The sequence below is a fragment of the Cheilinus undulatus genome, linkage group 24 (genome assembly GCF_018320785.1).
Source record: "Cheilinus undulatus linkage group 24, ASM1832078v1, whole genome shotgun sequence".
NCBI classification, from domain to species: Eukaryota; Metazoa; Chordata; class Actinopteri; order Labriformes; family Labridae; genus Cheilinus; species Cheilinus undulatus.
The window spans coordinates 17639551-17665642 of NC_054888.1; the positions used below are offsets into that span (position 1 = coordinate 17639551).

Sequence of the window (26092 nt, forward strand, 5' to 3'; positions counted from 1 at the left end):
TCCGCTCATTTTTTCGAGGCCTCGGAAAGAAAGAAACGGTGGCGACGAAAACGATACATTAACTAATTTGTATTAAAAACATGATATTTACAGAAAAAACTTGTCCGTGTGATTCTATGCAATTTATCTATTATTTTTTATTTCAGTAACATTTATATATTCAGACTGTTTTTTTGTGTTTTAAGAAGAGAGCAGACCGATACAACGCGCAACCCGGTGTTTTTAAAATAAAAATAAAATTAAGAATAGTGCTGTTTTTGTGATGAGCTGTTAACGCTGCACATAGCTCTTATTTCGTTTAAAATCTGTAAATAAATAAGTTTGTCAAACACGAAAAACAACGTAGCTCGCTGTGAATGCTGAAACCTGCTATACCGCAACTCTCCACAGGAGGGCGCGAAAACACCACTGTAAGAGGGAACCTCTGTCCTAAAAATGTTTTTTCAAACGTCATTCCAAACCCTTATTAAAGTTTTATGTTGGATTTAATACATTTTGTTAAACTGCTGAAATCGTTGGAAAAAATACAATTAAAATAGCATTCATATCTTATATTTCCAAGTTCATATTTATATTTTATTACTTAATTTAACTTAACTTAATTTAAGCTCAAAAATTGACTCTTTAACAAATAAACAATCTTGTCTTAGCTTTTATTAATAACCAGTAATCAGAATGCCGCTCTCGCTAAATTGGGAATCTTGTTTAGAAAATATTTTTTAAATTTGCATGTCAAACAATGACATAGAAAATATGTGACGTATCCTTCAACGAATTAACTATTGTATTCATGGTTTTGAAAAGACATATTTTGTTTGTGTAATGCAAATAACCTTTGAAAATGCTGACTTGATTCCTGCAATACCAACTTGATCCACAAGAGGGCGACTGAGAGCCACTGTAGCCGTGAAACAAAAATCTTATTGACAAAATTACTCAAAAATCAGATTTATTACCTGTACTTACAGTGTCGAAAATGTAAAGTATATTGGAACGTATCCTCTTTTAGAGATAATTAACAAAACATTTACAATAATAATAATAGTAACAACAATAACAATAATACACATACACCCATTTAGAGAAAAAAATAAATACATAAATAAAATAAATCTAAATAAAGTTAAGAAATAAAATAAATAATAATAATAAAATACATGTATCATATTACTTTTTTTTACATTTTTAAATCTTGGTCGTAATAATCTAGTGTATTTAGGCTTTAATCTATGCATTTTGTCACTGTATCTCCCTGTAGAGTGGGACATTGTTGTTGTAGACGATCTTTGGTAGTGGCTGCGCCTGTCCGTGTCAACATCAGGAGATGAAACAACACCTAGCGGCATTAAGCTGCTGATGGACGCATGATTTGCTCCCGTTTCTCAAGGACTAGAGTGTTAAGTTGTCTGGTAAGAGAGAGGAGGTATTTTATCCACTAAATTAAAGACGTGACAGCTGTGGTTTGGGCTAACGGTGAGGCTTGGAAGCTAGGAATGATTAGCTAGCTTGACGTTTGCTAGCGAGATTAATGATGCATCAACGTACCACTCGAATGCTCGGAATTTCCATTGTTTTTAAAACGCTGTCTTATTTAAACGTTTTTAAGAGCTCGACGCTGAATTAGCAAAACAATTTGAGCGTAAGAAGAGTTGTATTTTACATTTTTATGTCCAGAATTGTTAAAATAACATTCTGAGTTTATAACACCCAACATTTGTGATAAATGCCGTATTACTTACGTATTTCGAGCTAGAACTATTATATTTGAGAATTTTATTTGTAATTGCATACTAATTTTCATCTGTTTTGTTTCTTGGTAATGATTGGCCTCTGTAGGCTCAGCAGGTCCAGCTGTCTGTCAGATTTGAGGGGGCGTTAACGTAGTTTTCCAAGTAGGGAGCTTGTTTTTCCGATCATCCAGACACCACGTAAAAGCATGGTTGGTAAACACGTTAGCTTTCATAAGCTAACATCAGATGGAAACACCTGCCTCAGGTGACAGAGAGACTGCAGCTTTAATGTGTAAATGTTGTTAGAAAAAAGACCGAGTATCTAATTAAAACCTCTATGGAACATATGGAACTGAAATAAACTGGTTGTACTTTAACACCTCATCTTGTTAATGTAATTTAACGACTTTTTCTGGGTTTCCCCTTAAAACAAGTCAGCAGTCCTTCATCAGGCTTTTTTTTTGTTTTGTTTTCTTAGTGACTTCAGTGTGCATCAACATGTGAGCTAACAGTGTTGTTTGTTAACTAATATTGAGGTGTGTTTTGTTTGTCTTGTAGGTCTGCACACAGCTGCAGCAGATCTAACATGCTGATGGAGAAGTAAACCCCACCGATGGAAACCCAGAGGAAGAGGTGGGTTTATCTTCCTCATGCTGAACTGTTTCGTTTTATTACTGGCGGGCTGGATGTGATCAACATGTGACATCGCCCACAGGACGGAGCGGAACAGCTCACTTCTGCTTTCAATCACAAAACATGTGTTGTTCAGACCGGCTTAGGTTAAATCCTAGAAGTTTGCATGTTTATCCTCTGCTTTGTCAGCCACCTACTTTATTTCCTTGCATGCATTCGTCCTTAACCAGTTGCTTTGAATCCTTTCCTTTTCTAAAGTACATAATGTTCTTACAATGATTGTCGCCAGTGTTAGTGTGCAGCCCTCATGGATTCAATTTAGCCTTTTTATTTTAATCCAATAAGATCAGTTTGCAAAAAAATCTGTGTGCAAAGAACCACATAATTCTTTATCAAAGTCCTAACTGTCCTTTTTTGTTCTTTTTTTGTTTGCTCAGCTCTGAGGATGACAGCGAAGGAGAGAGAGGTCTGCTTCATACATGGAAGGGCTACTCCTGCAGCGTCACTCCAGAGAGGGTGCTCCTCCCTCGACCTGTCCTTCAGGTCGCCTTGGGATCACGACACGGTGTCTTGCTAGTTGAAGGTAAATGTTTGTTTTTGTAACTTAGATTCATCACAATGAGAAAGATTGCAGGATTCCAAAGGATGTGAGATCTAAAAATTAAGAACATTTCAGCATTCTTGCTCTAATCTCTCTCCTCTTGTTGCTCTGATTTCCAGGCGGTCAGGTGTACAGTTTTGGGGATTTGCCATGGAAGCAGAGTCAACCCCCAGAGCCAGAGAAGCCCACTTTAGAGAGTGCCCTCAGCGGTCAGCGGGTCGTCTCCATCGCCGCTGGAAGCTTCCACAGTGGAGCCGTCACAGAGGACGGCGGCGTCCACATGTGGGGGGACAACACCTCAGGTCAGTGCGGCCTGTCCGGCTTGAGCACCGTCCCTAACCCGACTCCTGTCGCTCTCCTTGACTCTGACATCACTCCAGCGCAGACTGTGCCTGTTCTGGAGCTGGCCTGTGGGGGGCAGCACACACTCGCTCTGTCAGGGCAGCGGGAGGTTTGGGCGTGGGGCAGCGGCTGCCAGCTCGGCCTCAACGCCGCCGCCTTCCCTGTGTGGAAGCCGCAGAAGATTGAACATTTAGCAGGGAGGTATGTGTTACAGGTGGCGTGCGGGGCGTCGCACAGCCTCGCTTTGGTGCGCTGCCTCGGCCCGCAGGACCTGCAGCGCCCCCTTGTGGACAAATGCAGACAGTGTAACCAGCTGCTGTACACAATGACTGACAAAGAGGACCACGTCATCATCTCTGACGGACATTACTGCCCACTTGGCGTGGAGCTCACTGAAGATGAGGGCCGGCTAGAGGCACCTGCTCCGATCCAGATCCTCAAAACATCCCCGTCTGAGCCGGTCCTCCCCTCCCAAACTTCCACTTTGAACTCAGGCTCTCCAGTGCCCCCTAAGGACACAGAACCGTCCTCTGACACCCCTCAGGAGAAAAATAAATCAGTTTTAGCCAACGGTGCGCTGCCAGCTGTAGAATCAAGCACCTCAGCTCAGTCTAAAAGTGGAGTCTGTGGAGCGAAGAGTTCTCCATACCCCGATGAGCAGGCGGTCAAAGACTACTTGAAGAAACTGACAGACAACACGCAGGTGGAGCAGATAAAAACAGCCACAGGAGGACTGCACACTCTGCTGGTGAGTCTCACAACATCACACCAATCTGAAAACTCTTGCCAGATGCTGTGAGAGGACATGGTGTCATTTTGGTTGCATGTAGAAAACACTTTGACATGACATTTTGATGAAATCTTGTCTTCAGCTACCTGTGGGAGTCAGCCAGACATCTGCTTCAATTTAATTGTTTTTGTTTTGACGTTACAGAGACAAAGTTTGGAGTCCACACGGGTTCTTTCTGTCTCATACTGAGTTTGTTATCTGTGATAGGCCCATATCTGTTGATGATATCTAACGATTTCATGTTTTCCTCCTCCAGCCCTCAGCAGGAGGTCTCACCTCCTCCCACCCCGGCTCTGCACTCAACAGTCTTGTTGCCTCCTGCGCCTCCGCTGTGGGCGAGCGAGTCGCCTCCACGTATGAGGCTCTATCCCTCAAAAAGATGATGCACTACCTGCCCTCAGGAGTGCCAAGGCCCAGCGGGACGACGAGCGACGCCACCACCGATCGAGTCCGCCTGGAGGACTCCACGCAGGCCAAGAAGAGCTCCAGCACAGGAGACATCCGCGAGGAGGAGGCGGAAGGTCTGCGGCGCCGCCTCTCGCTACCAGGACTCCTCTCACAGGGTAGATACGCTGTTCACGTCTTATCCTCCTCCTGTAATCTGCTGCGTAAGTACGCCTTGCGCATGTGCAGGTTGATGTCTGTGTGTGTGTTTGTCTTCGCCTCGGGCTTTCTCATCAAGCTAATAACCACAGCAGTGGCCATCTGGAGGCTCAAAGGACAGAGACACAGAGAGGAGAGGACATAATTAAAGCCAAGACCATGTATCAAAGAAATTCAGCATACATTAACACAAAAAAAAAACTGAGAAAAACTTGAAAGTGAAGGCTTTGGTTGCTGTTTTTTACTTTAAGTCTTAAATGAGCTTTTTAAGGATTCATCTGACATTTTCTGCCTAAAATCGTTTTTTTTTTTTTTCCAGCCATCAAACTTGACATTCATAACCCACAAGATCACAGCCCGAACACAGATGATGAAACTTAAAGCAAATAAACCCAGTCTGCTTGTGAGGGAATAGAGATATGGTGATAGATGGGGTGAAAGTCTGTCCATCTATCTGTTTCATACATCCCTTATTTGTGTCTTAGACCTACGAGCTGCACCATGTTTCCTTTTTTTACTCTTAATCACAACTAAAACCTTTGTTCAGTTTAAATCTGCTTTCTTAATCACTGATAAATCCTGTCAAAGCTGAAGGCTAAATATCAGCGGGCATTCCTCGGTGGTTTTTAATCACACAAAGGCGACCATTCAGAGCAGAAGCTTGAACGAACTGGACTACAGATGAGTCACACTCATAAAGCTCGGGTCTCTGTACAGGAAAAAAATAGGGGTGCACCGATCGATCGGCCAAAATCGTTATTGGCGCCGATTTCCTTAATTTTAGGAGATCGGCGATCAGCCAGTCCTTGTAAATAAGACTGGTGAATAAGATAGGTTTCATATGCCTCTACCTACTAAAATGTGAAAAATAAAAGACTAGAGGAAATGATATAATTTAGTAGTTTGGACAGCAATGCTCTAAACTTTTCATTTATATTTGAGCGAACTACCTCATGTGCAGTTAAAACAACAAGTTTGTATTGTTTCACAGGTATTGTTCAATGTTTTTCAATAAATTAAGATTGGAACATTGAAGGTGTATGCTGTCAGTTATAAAAAAATCGGTATCGGCCAAAATCGGAATCGGCAGGTCAGGCTTAAAGATCGGTGATCGGCCAGAAAATTGCAATCGGTGCACCCCTAGAAAAAAGTCAAATATTTCCAGAAAGTGTCTGAAAATACCCAGGAATTCCCTTAGTTTACAAAAAATGCTAGTGACAATTAATGAAAATTTTCCAAGAAAACATGATGAACATAGCATAGTTTCTGAAAACTCACTATGTAAATTTCAGAGTGAACATTGCCATTAAAAACTCCCTGAAATTTCCAAAAGTTTTTGTCAAAAATTGCTGTGAAATTCCCTAAAGATAGGGTTTCCCTATAAAGCTCCTGCAGATTTCTAATAATTCTGGTATAAATAATTCAAGTATAACATGCTGGAGATATTTCACCTGATAAATTCTTTAAAGTTTCTAAAAAACTTCTTTGAAATTCTTTTTTTAAGATATAATATGATAATATTTTGGAGTGCCTGTCCAATAAAGGGCTGTGTGAAGGAGTTACCTGAAAAAACACAGGTGGTCTGCACGTATTTGATGAGATTTCATCATGTCAAGAAAAAATTTTTTTTGGTTCACCTGTCATGAAACAGCAGTGATCATACCTCGCCTTATTCATACTTTCTGATTCAACAGTCTTAAAAGTGAGGCTTTTTTTGTCCACTTGACCAAAAGGTCTCAGGAAATAACAAAATGTGGTTGAATCATAATCCCACGTTGTTTTCTCTCCTCTGCTTCCTCCTGTGTGTTTGTTGTGTTTGTGTTTGTTGCCTGCAGGCTTCTCCTCATTGTTTGTCTGCTGTGCTGCAGCGTGTTTGACCTGCTTCAGTCTCTGTTGTTGATAACACGCATCGATTAGCTCCGCTGAACTTTGGACCACAGATTTATTCAGGCCGAGGGACTTTCCAATCAGTTTGGCCTTAAAAACATCTCAACATTTCCAGATTTTTTAACTCAAATTGATTGAAATTAGCCTGTGTCAATGCCAAATAGATTTTATACACAAGAAATTTGTCTTTATATTTTTATTTCATAATTTAAATCGTAAGAGCAAAGATGAGCAAAACGTCTAAAAACAAGAATCATGTAATTGGAATAAAAATGAAAGATAAAGTAGAACTATTCAGACTTAAAGTGGCTGATGGTGAGGTAGTCAAGAGTAGACTCCACTACGAAACGCCTTTAAAAAAATGTGATAAGTTGTTTTGTCGTTGGCCTCACAGTCTCCCCTCGGCTGCTGAGGAAAGCCGGTCGTCCAAGGACTCGAGCCGTCGCCCTCACTCCGCTGGGAGGTTTGGTCCCTGAGGCCCAGGACGTGTTTCCCACCCTGCAGACGGAGGTGTGGAGTTGGGGACACGGCGAGCAAGGACAGCTGGGACATGGGGACAACTTGGCCAGGTAGGAGGAAGTTGCTGTCGGACTGCAGCTGTCAGTGAAGACATGATTATCCCTGAAGAACACAGTGAAAAGATTAAATAAATAATGAAGAGCTCAGCAGACAAATGATTCTCTTTTTAATACAGTTTAAACACTTAATTTGTCCACCAAATACAAAGCATTAAGGCAGCTGCAGAGCTATTATCCCAGTCCACTGGAAAGGGCTTCATGTCTCACTTTTGGGTCCCAACCCATGTAAGAAATTTCTACTAAGGTTGTCTTACAATAAAAACTCAATATGAACAAACTTTAACTTTGAAGTAAAGTGTAAAAACCACCCAGAATGCACCTCTCTTGGTAGAAATTACTTAACTGGTATGCAACAAGGTGTATTTACAGTTGGCCTCCCTTAAAAAAAGCAATACCCATTATTGCATTAATACAGTAATATGTTCCTGATGTTTTTTGCTTTATTTTTCATCTTCATTCTCATTCATTTCCTGCAAAGCCAGTCTTTATTTTTGAATAATGCATGTTTTGTAATGTTCTGACAGTAGCGTGGCGTTTCTGCTTGCAGGCTGCAGCCGCTGTGCATCAAGAGTCTCAACAACAAGGAGGTGGTTCGAGTCGCGGCTGGCGCTCATCATTCTCTAGCTCTGACTGCTCAGTCTCAGGTTTGAGCTTTAGTGGCTATTTTTGCATTTTACAAGGGGAAAAAATAAACTTTTTTGGCCCGCTGTGGACTGTAACACCATCAACTTGTGGACTGATCTTCCAGGTGTTCTCATGGGGGAGCAACAGCTGCGGTCAGCTTGGACATATGGACTCACCCAGCACTATCCCTCGCCTTGCAAAGGTAAGAACCACCTGCTCCTCTCTTATAAACCTGCACAGATACAGAAAGTTCAATATCTTGTCTTCATCTGTGCTCTAGATGTCAGAGGGAATCCGAGTCTGGGACGTAAGTGCAGGAGAGAAACACACCGTCTTACTCGCAGATGGAGACTGCATCCAGCCGATTATTTACTACAGTGGGCAGCAGGTGAAGGAGGAGGAGGAGGAGACCGGGTCAGTGGAGGAGGCAAAGGAGGAGTTAGAGCAGCAGCAAACAGGAGGCTACACCCAGCAGCCTGTACTTCTACCTTTCTGCATGAACGTAAGGACAAGATGACCTCTGAATTATATAATGATTCAATAAGAAGTTGTTTTTCAAAGAATAAAGCTCAAAAATGATCGTTGTTCTTGTATAATGGATGCATAATTCATGGTATTATCATTTCATGTCCTGAAAGTGTCAATGGGTATCTTCGCTGAGAAAAATTACGATAAAATTGAGATATTTTCTGCAAGAATTTAGACAAATAATATGCTTGACTGTGTGTATTTTTGTCTTTTTAGCTGCGTTACGTCAGCAACGTGTTTGCAGGCGGACAGCGCTGCGTTGCCCTCTCTGACAGGAACGTGATGGGCTTCATCGCCAGCCTCCACGAACTCGCCTCAGCAGAGAGGAAGTTCTACTGCAAGCTGTGCAACATCAAAACACAGATCATACGCCCCCTGCTGGAGCTTGGTACGTGACAGTGAAGGAGAGAATATCAAGTAAAAGAGAGATGTTTTTAACAGGTTTTCATGTCATCTTCCTCCAGAGTCTCTGAGCTCAGCCCTCGGCCAGGTTACCCTCGGGATCCTGCAGACTCTTGCAGGACGGTTCAGCCTCCTCTGCCACTTGACTGGGCAGCACGCCGCCAGCCTCACTGCCAACCTGCGCCGTGGTCGAGACGTCAAGAGCCTGCTAGTCCTTGACCACTCTGAGATCTTCCTGGACTCTTATAACGAGTCAGTGTTTCCTCATCCCGACAGAAATCAATAAGCCTTACAATTTTGTTGGTCTACAATAAATTAAATGTAACTTTTTTTATTGCTGCTCAGGTACTGCAGCGTTTTGGGAAACTTCCTGGTGATGGGAGGATTTCAGAGTCTGACCAAACCTTCACTGTGAGAAAACACACAAAAACACTTTAACATTTTCCCTTTAATATAGAGATGTTCAAGTGGTTCAAAAGGTGTGAACTTTCCTATATTTGACTCAGAACATGGCTCATTACGTTCATTATACTCTATTCAGGCAGCATCACGTGATTACGGAACAGCCTGCCATTGGTTGACAGACCCACACAAAGGGTAAACAACATGACAGTTAGCATTCAAGCCAGCAGTAATAAACGAAAGTCATTGGATTAAAATGGATAAAAATATGTTAAATATCGGGTTTACTGGTGTGGATTTAATCATTAAAGTCCCGCTCGCTGCAAGGGATTCAAATGCATCAATGGGATGGCACAACAGTGATCTTCAAGAGGAGAAACAAGTAAGAGGCAACGGTTTACGATTCAAAAGTTCAAAAGTAACTTTTGATAAATTGTGTCTCTTCTTGTCACATACAATAGCGCCGGTCTGGAATGCATTTTAATGATCTCATTCAGAGAAAAAATTCATGCAACCACCATTCTTTGCTGCAGCAGCAGGTCCTTCGGTTCTACTTCGCTGCTCTAAAAACGGTAACTCATGCATGCAGTCTTTTCCGGCAGTGAAGAAGAATTGATTTCCGGTTTATAGCACTAACATTTAGCATGGCTAAACTAAGCAAAATATAAAGTTAAATCAAACGGTATCATATCGGTGCATGAACTCATGTAGTCGTTGAAACTAAAACCTGCATTTTGAGCAGAATCAGACGTGTTTTTGCAACTGGTGTCGGAATCGGATCATCTCTTCTTTAATATTGGTTTATTTGGTTTGTGGAATAGTGTAAATCAGTGGTTCTCAAACTGGGGTAAGGTGGTCCCTGGGGGTCTGCAAGCCACAGCTTGGGGGTCCGCAAAATAATTTAAAATAAACTATTAAAGTAATGCCATGTCAATAAAAAGCAAATAAATACATAAAGGGACCACAGCGCCATAAAACAACCACACTGAACCAATGACTCCCACATAAGTCAGCTTTGGGCCAATAAAAACTCAGATATGATTGTGACATATCACATACATCAATCGCTCATCACATATCAGTCGCTTTGCTCAGGATGCCTTTGGTGTGCAGGTCCAGCTAGCAACAATGGATTTAAGCATGTCCACTTGATCAAGTGATGCTAGACCCAAACCAGCAAAACTGAGAAAATATGATGACAGCTATCTGGAGTTTGGTTTTTATTGAGAACAGCAATGGAAGACCAAAATGTGTTGTGTGTCTTCATGTGAAGCCATGAAATCTGCCAAGCTAAAGCGTCCTCTGATGACAAAGCATGCAGAGTTTAAGGACTAAACAAAAGGTTTTTCAGACAGAAGGGTGAGGAATACATCCGCCTGACCACAGCCTTAGAAAAGCACAGAGAGATTCTTATTCTGCTGCTCAAAGGATCGCAAAAAGGAAGAAGCCACACTCATTTGGACAAGAGCTTGTATTTAGGATGAAGAGTTTAAAATACAGCATCTAGGAGTACAAATGGTAGTTAACATATGTTTAATCAGCGCAAGGTTTATGTGGGGGTCCTTGGAAAATTGTCTGCCCTGTAAGGGGTCCCTAGCCCCGAAAAGTTTGAGAATCCCTGGTGTAAATAACTGACAGGTGATCTATTCCTGTGCAGAGATTTCTTTGGGAAGACCCCGGAGCTTCTCCAGAAGCTGTCCGAGTGCAGCGAGGAGAACCCCGCCATGTCTGACCTCCTAGTGGCGCTCTTCTACCTTCCCACTCGCCACCTTCACGAATACGGCCGTCTGCTGCTCAAACTGGCAACTTGCTTTGAAGTAGTGAGTGCATCAGCATCTTCTGTGAGAATTCTTCACTATGGTTGGATATTTTTAGTAACTATAGACCACTTACAGGAGATGGACTATCAGTTTGGTTCATCAGTTTTATAAAATGTTAATTTTTTGTATTTGAGCTTGACAGATAATACTTTTATTGTGTTTGCTCTCATTTCTGGTCACATTCTTGTAGTCTGATAATCATTAGCCCTTTGCTTATTTAATAAATTTAAAATTTTGTTGAATTTAAAGGTGCAATTTGCTGAATTTTCCCAGTGACATGTCTTAAGCACTGTCCCATCTTTCTATTTAAATTGTACCAAATGAAGTGGCTCTAGAAAGAAGTTATACTTTTCCTTTTCCCTAAAAATTTTATTTCTTTACATTCCTAAACATAACAATGTGCCCTATTACCACATATGCATATGAATTAGGTAAGAAGTTCCTCTATTGACTACTGGCTATTGTTTTATTCAATTTTATGTTAACTTTATCACCAAAACACCAAGATTAATTTAATTTCTATGTAAAAGCTCTCATTATAAACCTGATTCTTCATTGTGATTTTGTTTGGATTTTCTTTCTCAAATCTACCACAGAGTTTCTGATATTTTTTTTGTTAAAATCAAGAGAATTTGGCTCCATTTGTAAGACCTTGCCATGTATTTATTCCAAAGTTTCTGTCCATTTTCAGTGCTCCAATGACTACCAGAAGCTGCAGGACAGCTGCTCCAAGTTTGAAGCTTTGGCGCTCCAGCTGAAGAGAAAGCGAAAAGAAGCTGACTACACGTTAAATTTCTGGAAGAATTTCCCCGGCAAAATGACGGTAAGGTTTCCTGAGTGTGTCGTATCGAGTCCTCGAGGTGTCACATGATGTCACAGGCAGCTGAATGTCACCATTGTGTGTCGTCAGGAGTCTCTGAGAAAACCTCACCGCAGGCTCATCTGCGAGAGCAGCAACAAAGCTCTGACCCTGCAGAACGCCGGCAGGTTCTCCGTCAACTGGTTCATCCTCTTCAACGACGCGCTGGTCCACGCACAGGTGAGACGCGTACACTTTTCCAAAACCCTTTTCACATATTTCACACGCTGTAATTTGGTATTTTAAGCGTTGTGTGTGCTTGCCTCCGTGCTGTCAGGGCGTGGCGCCTGTTAAAAGCCTTGTAAGTATGCAGACAGAAGCAGACACCAGCACAGTGACCTAACTCTCCCCTGTCTCCTCTACCTCTCCTCTGTATGTGTGTTTGTGTGTGAAGGTCGTAGGGCTCTGTGTCACTGGATCAAACCCTGAATGAGCTGATTCACATTGAACGCCTGTTTATAACAAGTGTGAATCAGTTTTGTTTTATTTTAATGCTACTATTATGATCGCATTTATAAGATAGAAAAAGACTAGACTGGTCTGTCTCAGGGAAAACAAATCAACTTTATTTGGTCCGCTGATGTCATCATAGGGGCTCTTTACCATCCTACTTCCTCTACTTTTTAATACCCTTTTGAAAATCTTTCTTTTTTGTCATTACAGCAAAATAAACATCTGAGAAATCACAGCAATAATCACATTGTTGCAGCAATAATAATGTGATAAATCCAGTAATCACAGTCCACATTTATAACTACAAAAAATGTGTAGTAATATCTCCTACCTGTGGGCCAAAATCAGAAACAATGCAAATACAGACGCATGCTGAAGTGTGAAACCATTGCAGCGATGGGAATGGGCTGTATATTTAAAAAAACAAACTTGCTTTAACAATTCAGCTGTTTTTTGAAAAAGCACATTCATTTATTTTTCTGCATTTTAAGTTCATGTAGCAAAATAATATTGATACCATGTTATTACCTGGATCGCTCCCTAACACTTTCCAGGTGAAGTTTGAACCACATTTTCCGCCACAAAATAATTTTTTTCTCTTCAGCACAAACTAAAAAGTGATGATTCAGGTGAATATTTCCAGCGATACAAAGCCCTCTCCCCTCTTTTCCCTCTGCCTGCTTTCTATCTGAAGGAGACTGCATGAAAGAATGAACTGACTTTAACCACGGCTCACCAGATGTAACTAACAATCCTCCTCTTCCTCATTTTTACATATTGCAACTATAACATATAAATAATTACCATTTGATCATCATAAAACAAGTTGTTTTATCTTGCATTTCTTTCAGTTTGCAGCCTTGGTTTTTCACTGTTGGTTGGTTATTTTAAGAGCTTTTGAAGGAGAATACAGAGAGCATAAAAACCCTTCTACACTTAAAAGTTTCTCCAAGTACCAACAGTTTCTGGTTCATTTCTCCAAAGCAATTTCCTTCTCTCTCTCCTTGTTTATCTTCTTTTCTTCTCTTATCTCTTCACCAGTCATGTTGTCGTCTTGCACCTTTAATCCTGTAACTTCCTAACTGTGTGATGCTAAAATTCATAAATACATATCCAGTCTTTGTTAAATTCTTCAAGGCTGAGGAAGGGTGCATTTGTCCTCAGTGTCTTTGGATGTAAATCTCCTCAGCCTGTGTGGTTAAGAAGCAGGCTGCTGGTGAAAAAAAGAGCGTGCATGCTTCAAAAACATGTGAAACACATGTTGTGTTGCATGACTGAACCTGGCCTCTCTTAGGTTAATCTTTTAAGTTTTACCAAAGCTCCTCTGATCATAGTAGCTTTAGTGTTGTGTCAGGGCTTTATTTAGGCCCTTTTCAAAGAATTATTACATGATTAGCTGACAGCATTAAGACTGTCTTCCTCTCACTTTCTACACCTTCCTCCTTTCTTTCCATCATTTTAATTCCCTTTTTTTCTCACCTTCATATTTCCTCCTTTTCTTCTGAATCCCACTCTATTCTCATTTCTTTCTGTTACAGTGCCTAAAAATATTCACCCCTTGGATGTTTCACCCTTTATTGATTTTTTGAATCTATCATTTTTCAGTATGATTTCGCTTTTTTTACAAGAATATAATAAAAATCTTCTTTAATGTCAATGTAAAAACAGATTGATACAAAGTGATATCAATTAAATAAAAATATGTATTGTAAAATAAGTGACTGCATAAATATTACCCCCTTTAAAGTGACTGACCTAATGCAACAGAGGTCCAAATCGGTGCTAGTAGTATCACAGTTAGTGAAATGAGGATCATCTGAGTAAAATGAATGTGTCTCAAGTGACTGTAGTATAAAGACACCTGTGTCTGGAAGGTTGATCAGTATTCCTGGCTACCATTACACCATGAAGATAAAATAACTCTCCAAGCAACTCAGAGAAAACAAACACAAACACACCATCCCCACTGAAAAGCACGGTGGTGGCAGCATCATGCTGTGGGGATGCTTCTCAACAGCCTGCCCTGGAATGCTTGTAAAGGTAGAGGGTAAAATGAGTCGTTTTACAAAGAAGAATGGAGTAAAATTGCTGTGTCCAGAAACCTATCTGTGACTGCAGCTAAAGGTGCATCTACAAAATACGGACTTGAAAGGGGGGAATATTTAGGTAGTCACTTATTTTACCTCACCTCACCTCACCTTACCTTACTTGTCAAAAAGCCAAATTATACTGACCATGACTGATTTATAAAATCAACAAAAGGGTAAAACATAGGAGGGAGTGAAAATTTTTATAGGCACTGTATTTTTACCTTACTATTTTCTTCCTTTCTACTTCCTTTTTCTATTTTTGTGCTTTACTATGCCCTTTATAACTCCTTTCCAATTCTCCTTTACTTCCCTTTTCCTTCTTCTCTTTCTTCCTCTTATTTTTCTTATTTGTTTGCCTTAGTCTTTTTGTTTATCCTTTTCTTTCTGTCTTTTTACTTCTTTACCATCTTTATTGACTTTTTTCTTCCTTCTTGCCATGTCATTATAAACTTTCTCTCATTTCTTTGTTGCGGTTTCTTTTTTTATATTTTTCTTTCTTATTTTGTCTCAGTTTTGACATCTTTCCTTTACTTTTCTCTGTTTTTACCTCCATCTAGCAAGGCTCCAATTATACACCCACTGGTTAAATTATTAGATATTGTTGATATTTAAACATTTGTAATAATTATTTTCCCCTGTAGTATCCTGCTTGTAGAATCGCTGCAGTGTAAGATTTGTTCAGCATTTATTTAGTTGAGGATCAGTTGTCTTATAGAGAACGCTTTAGTTCACCCGCTGTTAGTGAGTAAGGCCTGTACATTATTGATCAGATCAATCATAGCTGTGAGACTCATATCACCGTCTCGCTGTATGAAAAGACATGTTGACTACTTTATTAATGTTACTTGTTTCTTTCCCAGTCTAAATCATTTTCTCTCCTCTTATCCATTTTCATCCAATTTCCTTTACCCCCTTGTGCTCCCCCATGCTTGTTTTCTCTCTCCTGCAGTTTTCCACACATCACGTCTTCCCTTTGGCCACACTGTGGGTGGAGCCGATCCCAGAGGAAAACACTGGCATGTACGGCAGCATAAACACACACTTAAAAATACATTTCATCTGTATATAACTTGTTTTCTTACATGAATTTTCCTTTTACTGTGGTTACATATGGTTCTTTCTTGCTTTCTTTCTTCCTTTTCTTGTGTAAAGTTGTGCGCATTTTTGTATGTTTTAGATATGGACTAAAGGCGATCACACCAGAGGAGACGTTCACCCTGCTGGCTTCTTCTCCCATGGAGAAGGTAAATAATAAAATACTACAGAACTTCACTCACTGACTGACCTTATCTAAAATATCCTTGAACAAGTCTCCATGCGTTTTCTCCAAGGCTAAGTGGCTCCGCTCCATAAATCAGGCGGTGGATCAGGCGCTGAGCGGTGCAGGGCAGGATGCAGCTTCAGTGGGCTCGGGGTCGGGGCAGAAGCTGGAGCCTCCCATCTCCAGGACGGCCTCGTACACTTTTTATAAAGATGGACGGCTAAAAGACGCAAAATATGAGGGACGCTGGCTCGCTGGGAAGCCACACGGCAGGTTTGACACTTCGACTGTTTGTGGACATTTCTGGTGAACCAATAAAATATTGATAAGTCATAATAATTGGGACGTTTTCCAGGGGAGTGTTGAAATGGCCTGATGGGAGAATATACACAGGGTCTTTTAAGAATGGGCTAGAAGACGGGTGAGTCCTCGCCGCTGACATCACAAAATTTGGAATGAAAATGAATATAATGCAGTTTTTCAATTACATATCTTAAGCCAACTCATGTATATTTATTTCTGTGTAGCTACGGTGAATTTGTGGCTCCCAATAAGATGCTCAACAAGAACGATCACTATCAAGGTCACTGGAAAGACGGCAAGATGCACGGATTGGGGACGTACAGGTGAGAGGGTGTTGAAATAGTGAGTCTTGGACTTTTTTATTATTTTTTGACAAATAACAGCCAAATAAGAGATTTTAATACATCTGACCAGAAAAGCAGCTTATTTTTTTTCTTCTCCTTGGTCGTTGTGCAGGTACGCCAGTGGGGAAGTCTACGACGGATCCTTCCAGGACAGCATGCGGCACGGTCACGGCATGCTGCGCAGCGGGAAGCTCAACACCTCCTCTCCTAGTGTGTTTATTGGACAGTGGCTGCAGGACAAGAAAACCGGCTATGGGGTGTTTGATGATATCACAAAGTAAGCACATCATTACTGTTATGATATTTCTATCTTTACGTGAGAACTTTGTGCTAAAAACTGAAGTTTTATATAAGTTTGAACAAAACAATTATGTGAGTAATAATTTTTCCTTGTCTGTTTTTATCCAGAGGAGAGAAGTACATGGGCATGTGGCAGGAGCACCAGCGTCAGGGCATCGGAGTTGTTGTCACTCAGTTTGGCCTCTATTATGAAGGAGCTTTTAAAGATAACAAAATGATGGTGGGCACTTTTGTCTTTAATCGAGTCACATTTTTATGTTTCTGTGTATATAAATTTATTTTAAAAGAAGTGGTGGAAAGTACAAGAGAGATATCTGATCCAAATATACTTCTTTCTACAAAGTCAATACACTTTTTAAAGAATTAAAATGAACTGTGGACCACTATAATGTTGCAGTGTAAAGAAGACACTATCTTTACTGGCTCTTGTCCTCAGTTATTTTAGGTTTAAAAGCACACAGGAATGTTAAAAAGTCCAGATATTTTGTGAAACATTGTAAACAAAGTTGTGTAAGGATAAGGCCGCTCATAAGGGGGGGGCTTTCTGGGACCCTGCCAAACTGGGGGCCAGTTGAGGTCAGCAAAATCATGGTTCTTTGTAAAGTGAATCTGTGATAACAATAGTTTTATTTAACCTTGATAATAACCAATTTTATCAAAGAAACAAAAATTGGATTTTATCTGTGCTGCTATATAATATAGCCTTTTTCAAAATGTAAAACCCTTTGCTTAAAACAGAAGTATCTTCTTTTGGTAATGTTTACAGGATTTGGCACCTTTTAGAAAGTAATATCGGACGTCAGCTAAGCCATGATGTGCACAAATGTCAGGATACCAGAAAAAAAAAAAAATAACTGAAATAACTTTGAGGAAAAGTTAATGAATAATTGCAATAAAGAGGAGAAAGGTGAAACGATAATGTGGCAAAGAAGTCGTAAAAGATGGTTAAAGAGATAGAAAAATGTGTTTAGAAAAGGGTCAAAAATGGGCTGGAAAATGTTGAAAAGTGGTTAAAAGTATCAAAAATGTTAAAAATGTACAAAAATAATGGTGACCAGATTGTTGAAAGGGGTATATAAGTAGCAAAAACAAGGTTAAATGTGGCAAAATTGGGCTACAGATGGAAAAAGATGGTTTACAAGAGGCAGAAATGAGCAGAAAAGCAGCTTAAAAGTAGCAAAAATTGGTTAAAGATGGCAACAATGTGTTAAAGAGGCAAAAAGCAGCAAAAAGCTGTGATGAAAAGAGTTTAAAAATCCTCTCTTTTTTAGGGCACAGGGGTCCTTCTGTCAGAGGATGACACCACATATGAAGGGGAATTCTCTGACGATTGGACACTTAATGGAAAGGTAACTAATGCATAATGCGTAATGGATACGTGCCTTAAAATAATTTCTGTAGTGTTAGTGATTCAAGTTTTTGAAACTGCAGCCTGTATTTGCTAAAGCACGAAAAAATACAGACATATTTGGAGTGAATTTTTCTGTATTGTGACTGAATGTGTTGGTTTTCACTTTTTCAGGGAGTGCTCACCATGCCAAACGGAGACTACCTGGAGGGCTCCTTTAATGGTGAATGGGGCTCTGGACTCAAGGTGTCCGGGTCCTACTTTAAACCACATCTGTTTGACACGGACAAGGACAAGAACCGAGCTGTGTACGCTTTTTAAATGGATGCAGTGTCCTGGAAAGAAACCTAACCTTGTTAAGTTTTTATATTTACCTTTTGTGTACTTTGTGTGCTGGCAGGAAGCTGGGGCGTCTGTGTGTGTGTGCAGAGGATAAGTGGCAGGCCGTGTTCGAGGAGTGTTGGACTCAGCTCGGCTGTGAGGCGACGGGCCGAGGGGAGAACTGGAAAGCTTGGGAGAATATCGCTGTGGCCCTTACAACGAGCAGACGGCACATCCAGGACAGGTACAGCTCCTCTGGAGCATTGAAAAGTATCCAGACTGCAAGAATGAACAAGATATTGTTCATTTTAAGGGTTTGTTTTTTGCTATGTGTGTGTTAAAGCCCAGAGATTTTGTCTCGGAGTCACAGCCGAACCTTGGAGAGTCTTGAGTTCATTCCTCAGCATGATGGACCAATCACCATCGATCGATACCACGCCATCCGCCTCTACCTCATCAAGGTACACCAAACAGCTCTGCCTTATTTTCAATGAAGTGAACGGGTGGTTTATTGTTGTTTCTTTTGTTTTTTGAGCAATACTTTTCCTTACAGTGCATTTAATCTGGAATTAAGGCTTAAACAAATGTTTTTAGCATATTTAAACCAAACGAGTGACTAAATACTTAAAGATTGAGAGAAAAAAGAAAGAAATACATTTAAAAAGCTTTGAAAACAAAGCACTCCCCTCCATAACTACTCTTTTCTCCCTCCAGGCCTGCGACACCCCCCTCCACCCACTCGGCCGGCTGGTGGAGACTCTGGTAGCGGTCTACAGGATGACCTATGTGGGTGTTGGAGCAAATCGCCGGCTGCTGCCTCAGGCTGTCAACGAGATCAAGTCTTATCTTAACCGCATCTACCAGATCGTCAGGTACTTCTCATACAGCTTCATCACTATTTTACATAATTGATGCAGAGGGATTTTTATGGTACATTTATGCCTTGTTTTGTAGGTTCCTTTTCCCTGATCTGCCAGAAGAGGGCGGCCTAATTCCAGAGCCGACCACCAACCTCCAGGAGAAGAAGGAGCCTGGCTCAACTGATGCCCAACCAGAGTCACCAAAACCTGGGTAAATACTGAGTCCCCGTGATGTTTTTGTTGCTTTAGTTTTAGTTTAACACACGAACCTCCTCTGTGTGTCTGTTCTCAGCCGTGTGGTGAGCAGCTCCGCTCTGCTGCTCCCTGTCCTGCTGCCTCGTCTCTACCCACCACTCTTCACCCTCTACGCTCTGGACAAAGAGAGAGAGGACGACGTCTACTGGGAGTGCGTTCTCCGCCTCAACAAGCAGCCTGACCTTGCTCTGCTTGCCTTCCTGGGAGTTCAGCAGTAAGTCTAAGAATGCAAAATTATGCTTTTAGTGTGAGGTCTTATCCTGGTGAATCAATGAAGATAGTCAAACCTGTTTGTTTTTATTGCTTCAGAAAGTTTTGGCCTGTTTCCATTCCTGTCACCATGCCCTTACTGGGGGAGAAGCAGCAGGTATGTTGAGTGTGTTTATATCCTCACAGATTTGATTCAAGTAAAGGCTGAAAAGGACGAAATTTCACTAACAAAACCATGATTTTTAGTGGCTGTTTAACCAAAATAGATCTTGTAATAGTTTAATAATTAAAAAACCCAAAATGTAGGAATAATACAAGGGAAAATGTTCTTCTTTTATTGAATTAGTTTTAAGGTAAACGTTAGAAAGCTTTGATCAGTTTAATAAATCTTTAGACATTTAAGACAAATTTCCCTGATTCAGGATTTCTAAATGTAGATATTTGCTGATTATTCTTCTCCACTGTGATGGTTGAAGGAATATTTTAATTTTGGATTATTTGTAGGCAAAAAATAGACAATTTGTATATTAAATTTGTTCATTTTTTTGTAACTTTCTGATATTTTATTGACTATATAAATGATCTTTCCATCTAGAGCAGTGCTTCTCAACTGGCAGAGCCTCAGGACCCATCATTAACTCTTCAGTGAGAATCGCGACCAAATTTTTTGATACCTTTCAACCAGTTAAGTTTATTTAATGAAAAATAGTACAGTATAGACCTGAGGCAGCAGAAACTATGACAAATCAAGGAGATGGGACAAAATAAGCATAATTTCAAAGAGTTTCATAGACTTTTGGTGCACTTTTTTCCTCCAGGTACACTTCTGCGACCCACTGAAAACAGCTCTGTGACCCACTTTTGGATCCTGACCCACCAGCTGAGAAGCACTGATCGAGAGACTTAGTTATAGCCAAAAAAAAAACATATTTTTTGAGAAAAACATTGCCATTTTTCCCTCAGATCTCAATTTATTTGATAATGTAATAGTTATTTATTTTGGCTTCTGTTATATTTTGGGTTTCAGCCAGTGTCAATTTTGTGGATTTTTGGGTCATGGACAGGCCAGGGGCACATATTTTTGTTAGAAAAGCCTTAAAAAGTCTATTTTAGCACAATATGTCACCTTTAACATTTTACCGTCTCCTTCAGGTTCTTTCCAGCACAAAGGACGCCTGTTTCGCCTCTGCCGTGGAAACATTACAGCAAATCAGGTACAGCTCATGTGTCAACTTTTCCAACTAGACACTAACAAAAATAACCATAAATAAGATAAAAACCTTGGATTATAAGGTTATTATGTAATCTAATGCGTGGAAGTCTTGAATCATGCTTTGCAGCACAACATTTACACCGTCAGACAAGCTACAAGTGATCCAGCTCACCTTTGAGGAGATCACTAAGGAGGTCCAGTCACTGCTCAAACAGGACTTTCTGTGGTCAATGGACGAGCTGTTTCCTGTCTTCCTCTATGTGGTTCTGCGAGCACGGTCAGACATGAAACCAAACGCGGTCACACACATTTACTCAATGCTAACTAAATGTTAGGAGTAGTACTGGGGGAATATTCCTTTGTTTTACTAAACGGTGAAAGTAACTGAAAAACCACAACTCTTGACATATGTCTTGTTTGCGACCAGAATCAGGAATTTGGGTTCTGAGGTGAGCTTGATTGAGGACCTGATGGATCCCTGCGTTCAGCACGGAGAGCACGGCATCATGTTCACCACCTTAAAGGTAACAAAACCAGACTCTCACTGGTTTCTGATGTAAAACTGTAAACTAGACAGACTTTTAAAGGGATTTGGCTTTAACTGTAGGCAAAAATGAGTTATTTCTCTTTTTTGAGAAATGTATAGAATGATTAAACACAGTGTTGTTGATCCTCCAGGCTTGTTACTACCAGATCCAGCACGAGAAGCTCACATAGCTCCAGCAGCAGGACTTTCCTCCCTCTCTGCTGCCTCCAGCCACAGCCAATCACAGAGCCGGGATCAGCATGAGGGCTTCAGAGTGACGGACGTCTGCATCAGCCAATAGGAAGAAGAGGATCATACGAACAGGTTGCAGACAGCTCCATCTGCTGCTGTCATGGAGACGGGACCACCTCCCCCTCCCTCACATACACATACTCTCTCTGTTTTGCCCTTTGGTGACCTCTGCCAGCTGCTTAACCACGGATCATTGAGGTACAAATGTGAAAAGTGTTGGTGTTAACCTGACAGATATGAGCCACTTCAAACCGTCCAGTGACACACAGACTGATGCGACTGTCTACCAGGAGATCTTGACGTTGGGGATGCTTCTACCTGGGAAGAATTCAAGATTGATATTTGTGTTTTTTGTGCCAATGGGAGTGTTTTTGTTTTCTGGGGATATCAGACATAATTTCAGATCCATTCTTCAGTATGAAACCAGAGATGACCGCCATTGTTCACAGAAGATATCACTTTTTTAGCCTTTAGTGTTTCAGATCCTTGATATTTTCCTGACACAAACATGAAGAAATGGACCTCAAGAGAATAATCTCCTTAATGAAACTGACTTTTAAATTATCATCTTCATAAACTGACACGGCAGTATGTTTACAGCCCCGCCGGGCTGACATTTATTGTGTTATAAAAGAGTATTTTCCGGTTAAACAAGAAAGAAGCATTTGGTTAACGTCCTCACAAGAGCTTTCCTGTTAGCACCAGAGTGGCTAATTTATAGCTAGGTGTGATACTGTATTTATGCAAATTAAAGCGTACTTGGCATGCTTTGGGTGAATGTAAACAAGAGTCAGCTAAAGCTCTAGATGAAGCTCTTATTTAAATCTAGCAATTTGGATAAATATCAGGAAGTCATCCAGAGTTTAACGGTTAGGCTGTCCACACTTTAAAGTATTAATATTGTAGGTTGAAGTTTAATGACCCTGATTGTTATCTAGGGTAGAGATGATTTGTTTGACTTATTTCTGAGGCTGAAAACTTTGAGGTTATTGCTGTTGAAAATGTTTGAATTAAGATCAGAAGGCTCCAGCATCACCTTCTGTTATCCTCAAGACTTTTCATTCTCCATGCACCTTGGAAATTGTGCCAGAAAACCTCATTTTTGTTGCAAAAGAAACACTTCTGCAGGACTGTTGACTTGAAAAATAGCATTTTTTTAGATGCAACCACTCAGATTGTTAACACCTCATGTTAAAGCTTCAGTTGACACTTTGACAAAGATAAACCGAGCTGAAAGATGTAAGGCAAAATCAGCGTTCACTAAAAAATCATATATAGATTATATTTCTAAAATAATTTGGGAAAACATTGCTTTTTTCAGTACGTTTACATGCAGTCAGAAAATGCGGTGTGAAAGCTCATTCAAACCAAACAAGTGCTTAGAAACACGGTCGCGTTGTCGAGACTCACCTTCTTCTTCGGTACTGATTCATTTGTCTAATGCGGAGAACAACATGCTGGACAGCTTGCTGCCTCGCTTGCTGCCCACACTTGCCACCCTCTTGTGAAATACACATTATAGCAAAAGCAGAAACCCCAAGACGGCATAAATTTGGTGCTGCTAGACCAGGTTTTGTGCACGTGCCTTTTAGTGTCAGCATCCTGCTCTGACCTGGAATCAAAACAGCATAAATGAAGAAGCACAGCTGAAGTTGCATAGTCATCTGCCTCTGGATGCCATCATAAGCTAGAGGAACAGAACTGATCACCATAGAGCCAATGAGCTGCTTGTTAAGTTGTTAGGAGGGCCAACTTAGAAAACATCCTGTGAAACAGGCTGAAATAGCGAATTTTGCCGCTGGCCATGTAGCAGAGTCAGACCTGCTCCTGTCACTAAAATGGTGCTGGTGTGACTGTAGCTTGACCTAACTGTATATGTACTGAGTGCAATAAATAAACATCAATTTTTGGTGCAAAATAGGTGCAAAATGTTATAAATTATGGGGGTTAGAATAAAGAATTTGGGGGTTGAGGAAAAAAGTGTTAAAAAACATTGTTATTTTCCTTTAAAATATAAATCTCCAAAGGTTAGGGTAGAGCTGTGTTGCAGAAATATCCAGGCCTTATGGAAACAAAAAATTCAAAAACTGAATGCATTTTCAGTGTTGCGTCACCTGGAGATGCATGTGTGTTATCCAACAAGCATCTTTCTGTGCTCTGATTAGCAGTCATTAGTAAATGTCTCCTCAAAAAGATTGGAATTTGAACTGTAGGATCACCTTCGTCCCTTCATCATCCTCAGGAGGAAAGAAAGAAAGTAGGCTGTAAAATGAGGGAAGCTTTGAGTCCATGGGTTAAAATGTTTGCGTTGCAGCTGCAGGTGGAGTCTGAGCAGTTCAACCCAGGCGCTCGGATTAATGCAAACACTGTTTTTATAGATGTCGGCGATGTTCAAAGCCGATTCTCTCCGCCATCTGTTAATACTAACTGTTCTTTTTATAAACCATTTACTGCCCCGACCGTCACATTGTTGCTTATTTGAGATTTGCGTCACACATGCCAGTTTATAAAAGAGCTTAGAGGGGATTCAGAGGATGACCCGGCTCTTTTTTTTCCCCATTTTTAATAACATTGCTTTTGTTTTCTCAGATGGTTTGAACAATAGAGAAGCTGGAGGATCAGAGGCCTTTTTTTGATGGGACTAAATAAAGGTGAAGTTGCTGGATTCTCAAAATTAATCAGAATAAGAGTGATCAAACTGTCCTCTTTTGCTTGAAAACTAAGACTCAAAGTGGAGGATAGATGCGTTTTTAACATACGGCCAAACTTGTAGAACAGTGGACAATTTTGAAACTGAATATCCTCTAGTTTACTCTATTTATGTGAGATTTTGATTCACCTATTCTTACAACTTTGTCACTTTTAGGAACATTGTGCAGAGATTTTTTTGCATGCCTACCTGGACAAAGTTGACTCCCTCTCATACTCTTGTCTTATTTTTACGCTTTCTTTTTGCTTTGAAGCGGTGGTTCTCAACTGGAGGGTCGGGACACAAAAGTGGGTCGCAGAGCCTTATTTCAGTGGGTCAGGAATTTGAGATGTATGGAAACATGAAGCAGGCGGACATCCATGTACTTTATTTCCCTTCATTTTGCTATGATGATTGGTAAATTTGTGTTGTTTTCTTGAGATCTTGACTTATTTATCTTGTTGTCTTGAAGCTGATTTTTACTTTAAAATGAATAAATTATTCAAGATCTTGAGTAAACAGCCAAAATTTAAAAGGAAACACAGGAAAAGAATTAAAATATGCATGCATGTCCTGCAATGATGCACTTTTTGGACTTTTTTTTTTGCCCTGTCTCTTCGTTCATTCATGTTTTTAATGATTTCTCATTAAAGATTTGGTGGTGGGTCCTGAAGCTAGACCTGTTGAGAGCCACTGCTTTCAAGATCCCTTCCTTTATGAGTTTTTCTGCCTTTGCCTTGATGCCCACACTTTAAATATCAAATTGGCACGGCTAACAGGACAATTCAGCTTCATTACTTTCATTTAAAAAGCCTTACTGTAAACACTTTTTTGCAGGTGTTTGTGCACCTAAAACTTGGCGACTAATGCAAGAACTGCAATTCAGAGCAAAAAAGGAGCCTCAAATTCTCCCTATAAAACTTTATGTACCTTAAAAGTATTTTGAAGCTTTCTTGTGAGTTAAAAAAGTTGCGTTTTGTTGCTTTAAAAAGGTTATGAGAATCCTAGCCTGTATGTGCCTCACACTTGGAGAAATGTCTTCAAAAAGCTGTGAAAATATTCCCTGGATCGTTCAAATGAACATAATATTAAACTGACACAACTAGTGTGCAATTTTATGCCACCGATTCTCATTTTATCACAACATGAAGGCGGATATTTTTGCTTTTGCCTCTTTAAATGAAGACAAAACTTCAGCAGACATAAAACTGACTCATAAAACAAAACTGCATTGGCAGAACTGAACATTTACTGTAATAGTTGTACATGAAGTGCTGTTGTAAACCTAAACTGAAGATTCATTCATAAACTGAAGATATCGTTCATAAGCTCATGTTCGGTTCATGTTTATTCCTGTTTTCTGTACCTCAGCGATGAATGAAGCCCCCGAAAGATCTGACTATGTGTAAAACTGTTCTGTTGTTGGACTCTGGTGATGACTAGTTGACATTTTTGTGTTTCAGCTGGCTGACATGACTCCCTCCTGTGTGTCTTTTACATGATGTCAGATGTATTGTACCTTCTAAATAATTGCAAAGGGCAATAAATGCATTTGATGGAACTGGTTTGCTTTGAACAGATTTGTGCAAAAATGACATGGTTGCAGCTTTGGAAGTGTGAATGTTTGTTTATGTTATTATAAACTAAATATTTTAGCTTTTGGATTATTGTTTGAGCGAAAGAAAGGGATATTAAACGAGACAAGTTTAGCATTTTCCCCTAATTTATCAAATCTGATAGACTAAGAACAAAAAAACTCAGAAAACTTGGAAATATTTTGCGGTTAAAATAAAATACAGTACCAATAATATGATTGTAAATACCAAAATCAGGCTTTCTTGAGACAAAAACCCCTAGTAAGTTATCAT

General features: G+C 40.2%; 1 protein-coding gene across 4 annotated transcripts; it reads left to right on the plus strand.

The window, feature by feature from the left end:
* The first annotated feature begins 1284 nt into the window (after window positions 1-1284).
* Window positions 1285-25779, plus strand: als2b (alsin Rho guanine nucleotide exchange factor ALS2 b). Of its 4 annotated transcripts, none has more exons than XM_041781554.1 (35): window positions 1285-1409; window positions 2289-2363; window positions 2801-2946; window positions 3084-4054; window positions 4353-4659; window positions 6981-7155; window positions 7712-7808; window positions 7913-7990; window positions 8069-8290; window positions 8533-8704; window positions 8781-8970; window positions 9064-9129; window positions 10778-10961; window positions 11632-11763; window positions 11851-11979; window positions 12077-12100; window positions 15292-15362; window positions 15520-15586; window positions 15674-15876; window positions 15959-16024; window positions 16131-16229; window positions 16363-16527; window positions 16659-16770; window positions 17822-17899; window positions 18073-18206; window positions 18299-18463; window positions 18563-18680; window positions 18934-19091; window positions 19174-19290; window positions 19372-19548; window positions 19644-19701; window positions 20697-20758; window positions 20885-21034; window positions 21185-21281; window positions 21436-25779. In XM_041781554.1, exons 2-35 carry the CDS (start codon window positions 2344-2346, stop codon window positions 21472-21474), a joined length of 5049 nt encoding a protein of 1682 aa, XP_041637488.1. In that variant the 5' UTR covers window positions 1285-1409; window positions 2289-2343; the 3' UTR covers window positions 21475-25779. The 4 variants fall into 4 exon arrangements, with proteins under 4 accessions (XP_041637488.1, XP_041637489.1, XP_041637490.1 ...); XM_041781555.1 differs by having other exon boundaries at window positions 10778-10940; XM_041781556.1 differs by lacking the exon at window positions 12077-12100.
* Window positions 25780-26092: the final 313 nt, after the last annotated feature.

Bases quoted from the DNA above. Each gene is read 5' to 3' on its own strand.
- als2b (XM_041781554.1), top strand. From the start codon at position 2,344: ATGGAAACCCAGAGGAAGAG. The intron at 4,660-6,980 runs GTAGATACGCTG...TTGGCCTCACAG, and splicing joins ACCAGGACTCCTCTCACAGG to TCTCCCCTCGGCTGCTGAGG. The intron at 12,101-15,291 runs GTAAGTATGCAG...TCTCTCCTGCAG, and splicing joins TGGCGCCTGTTAAAAGCCTT to TTTTCCACACATCACGTCTT.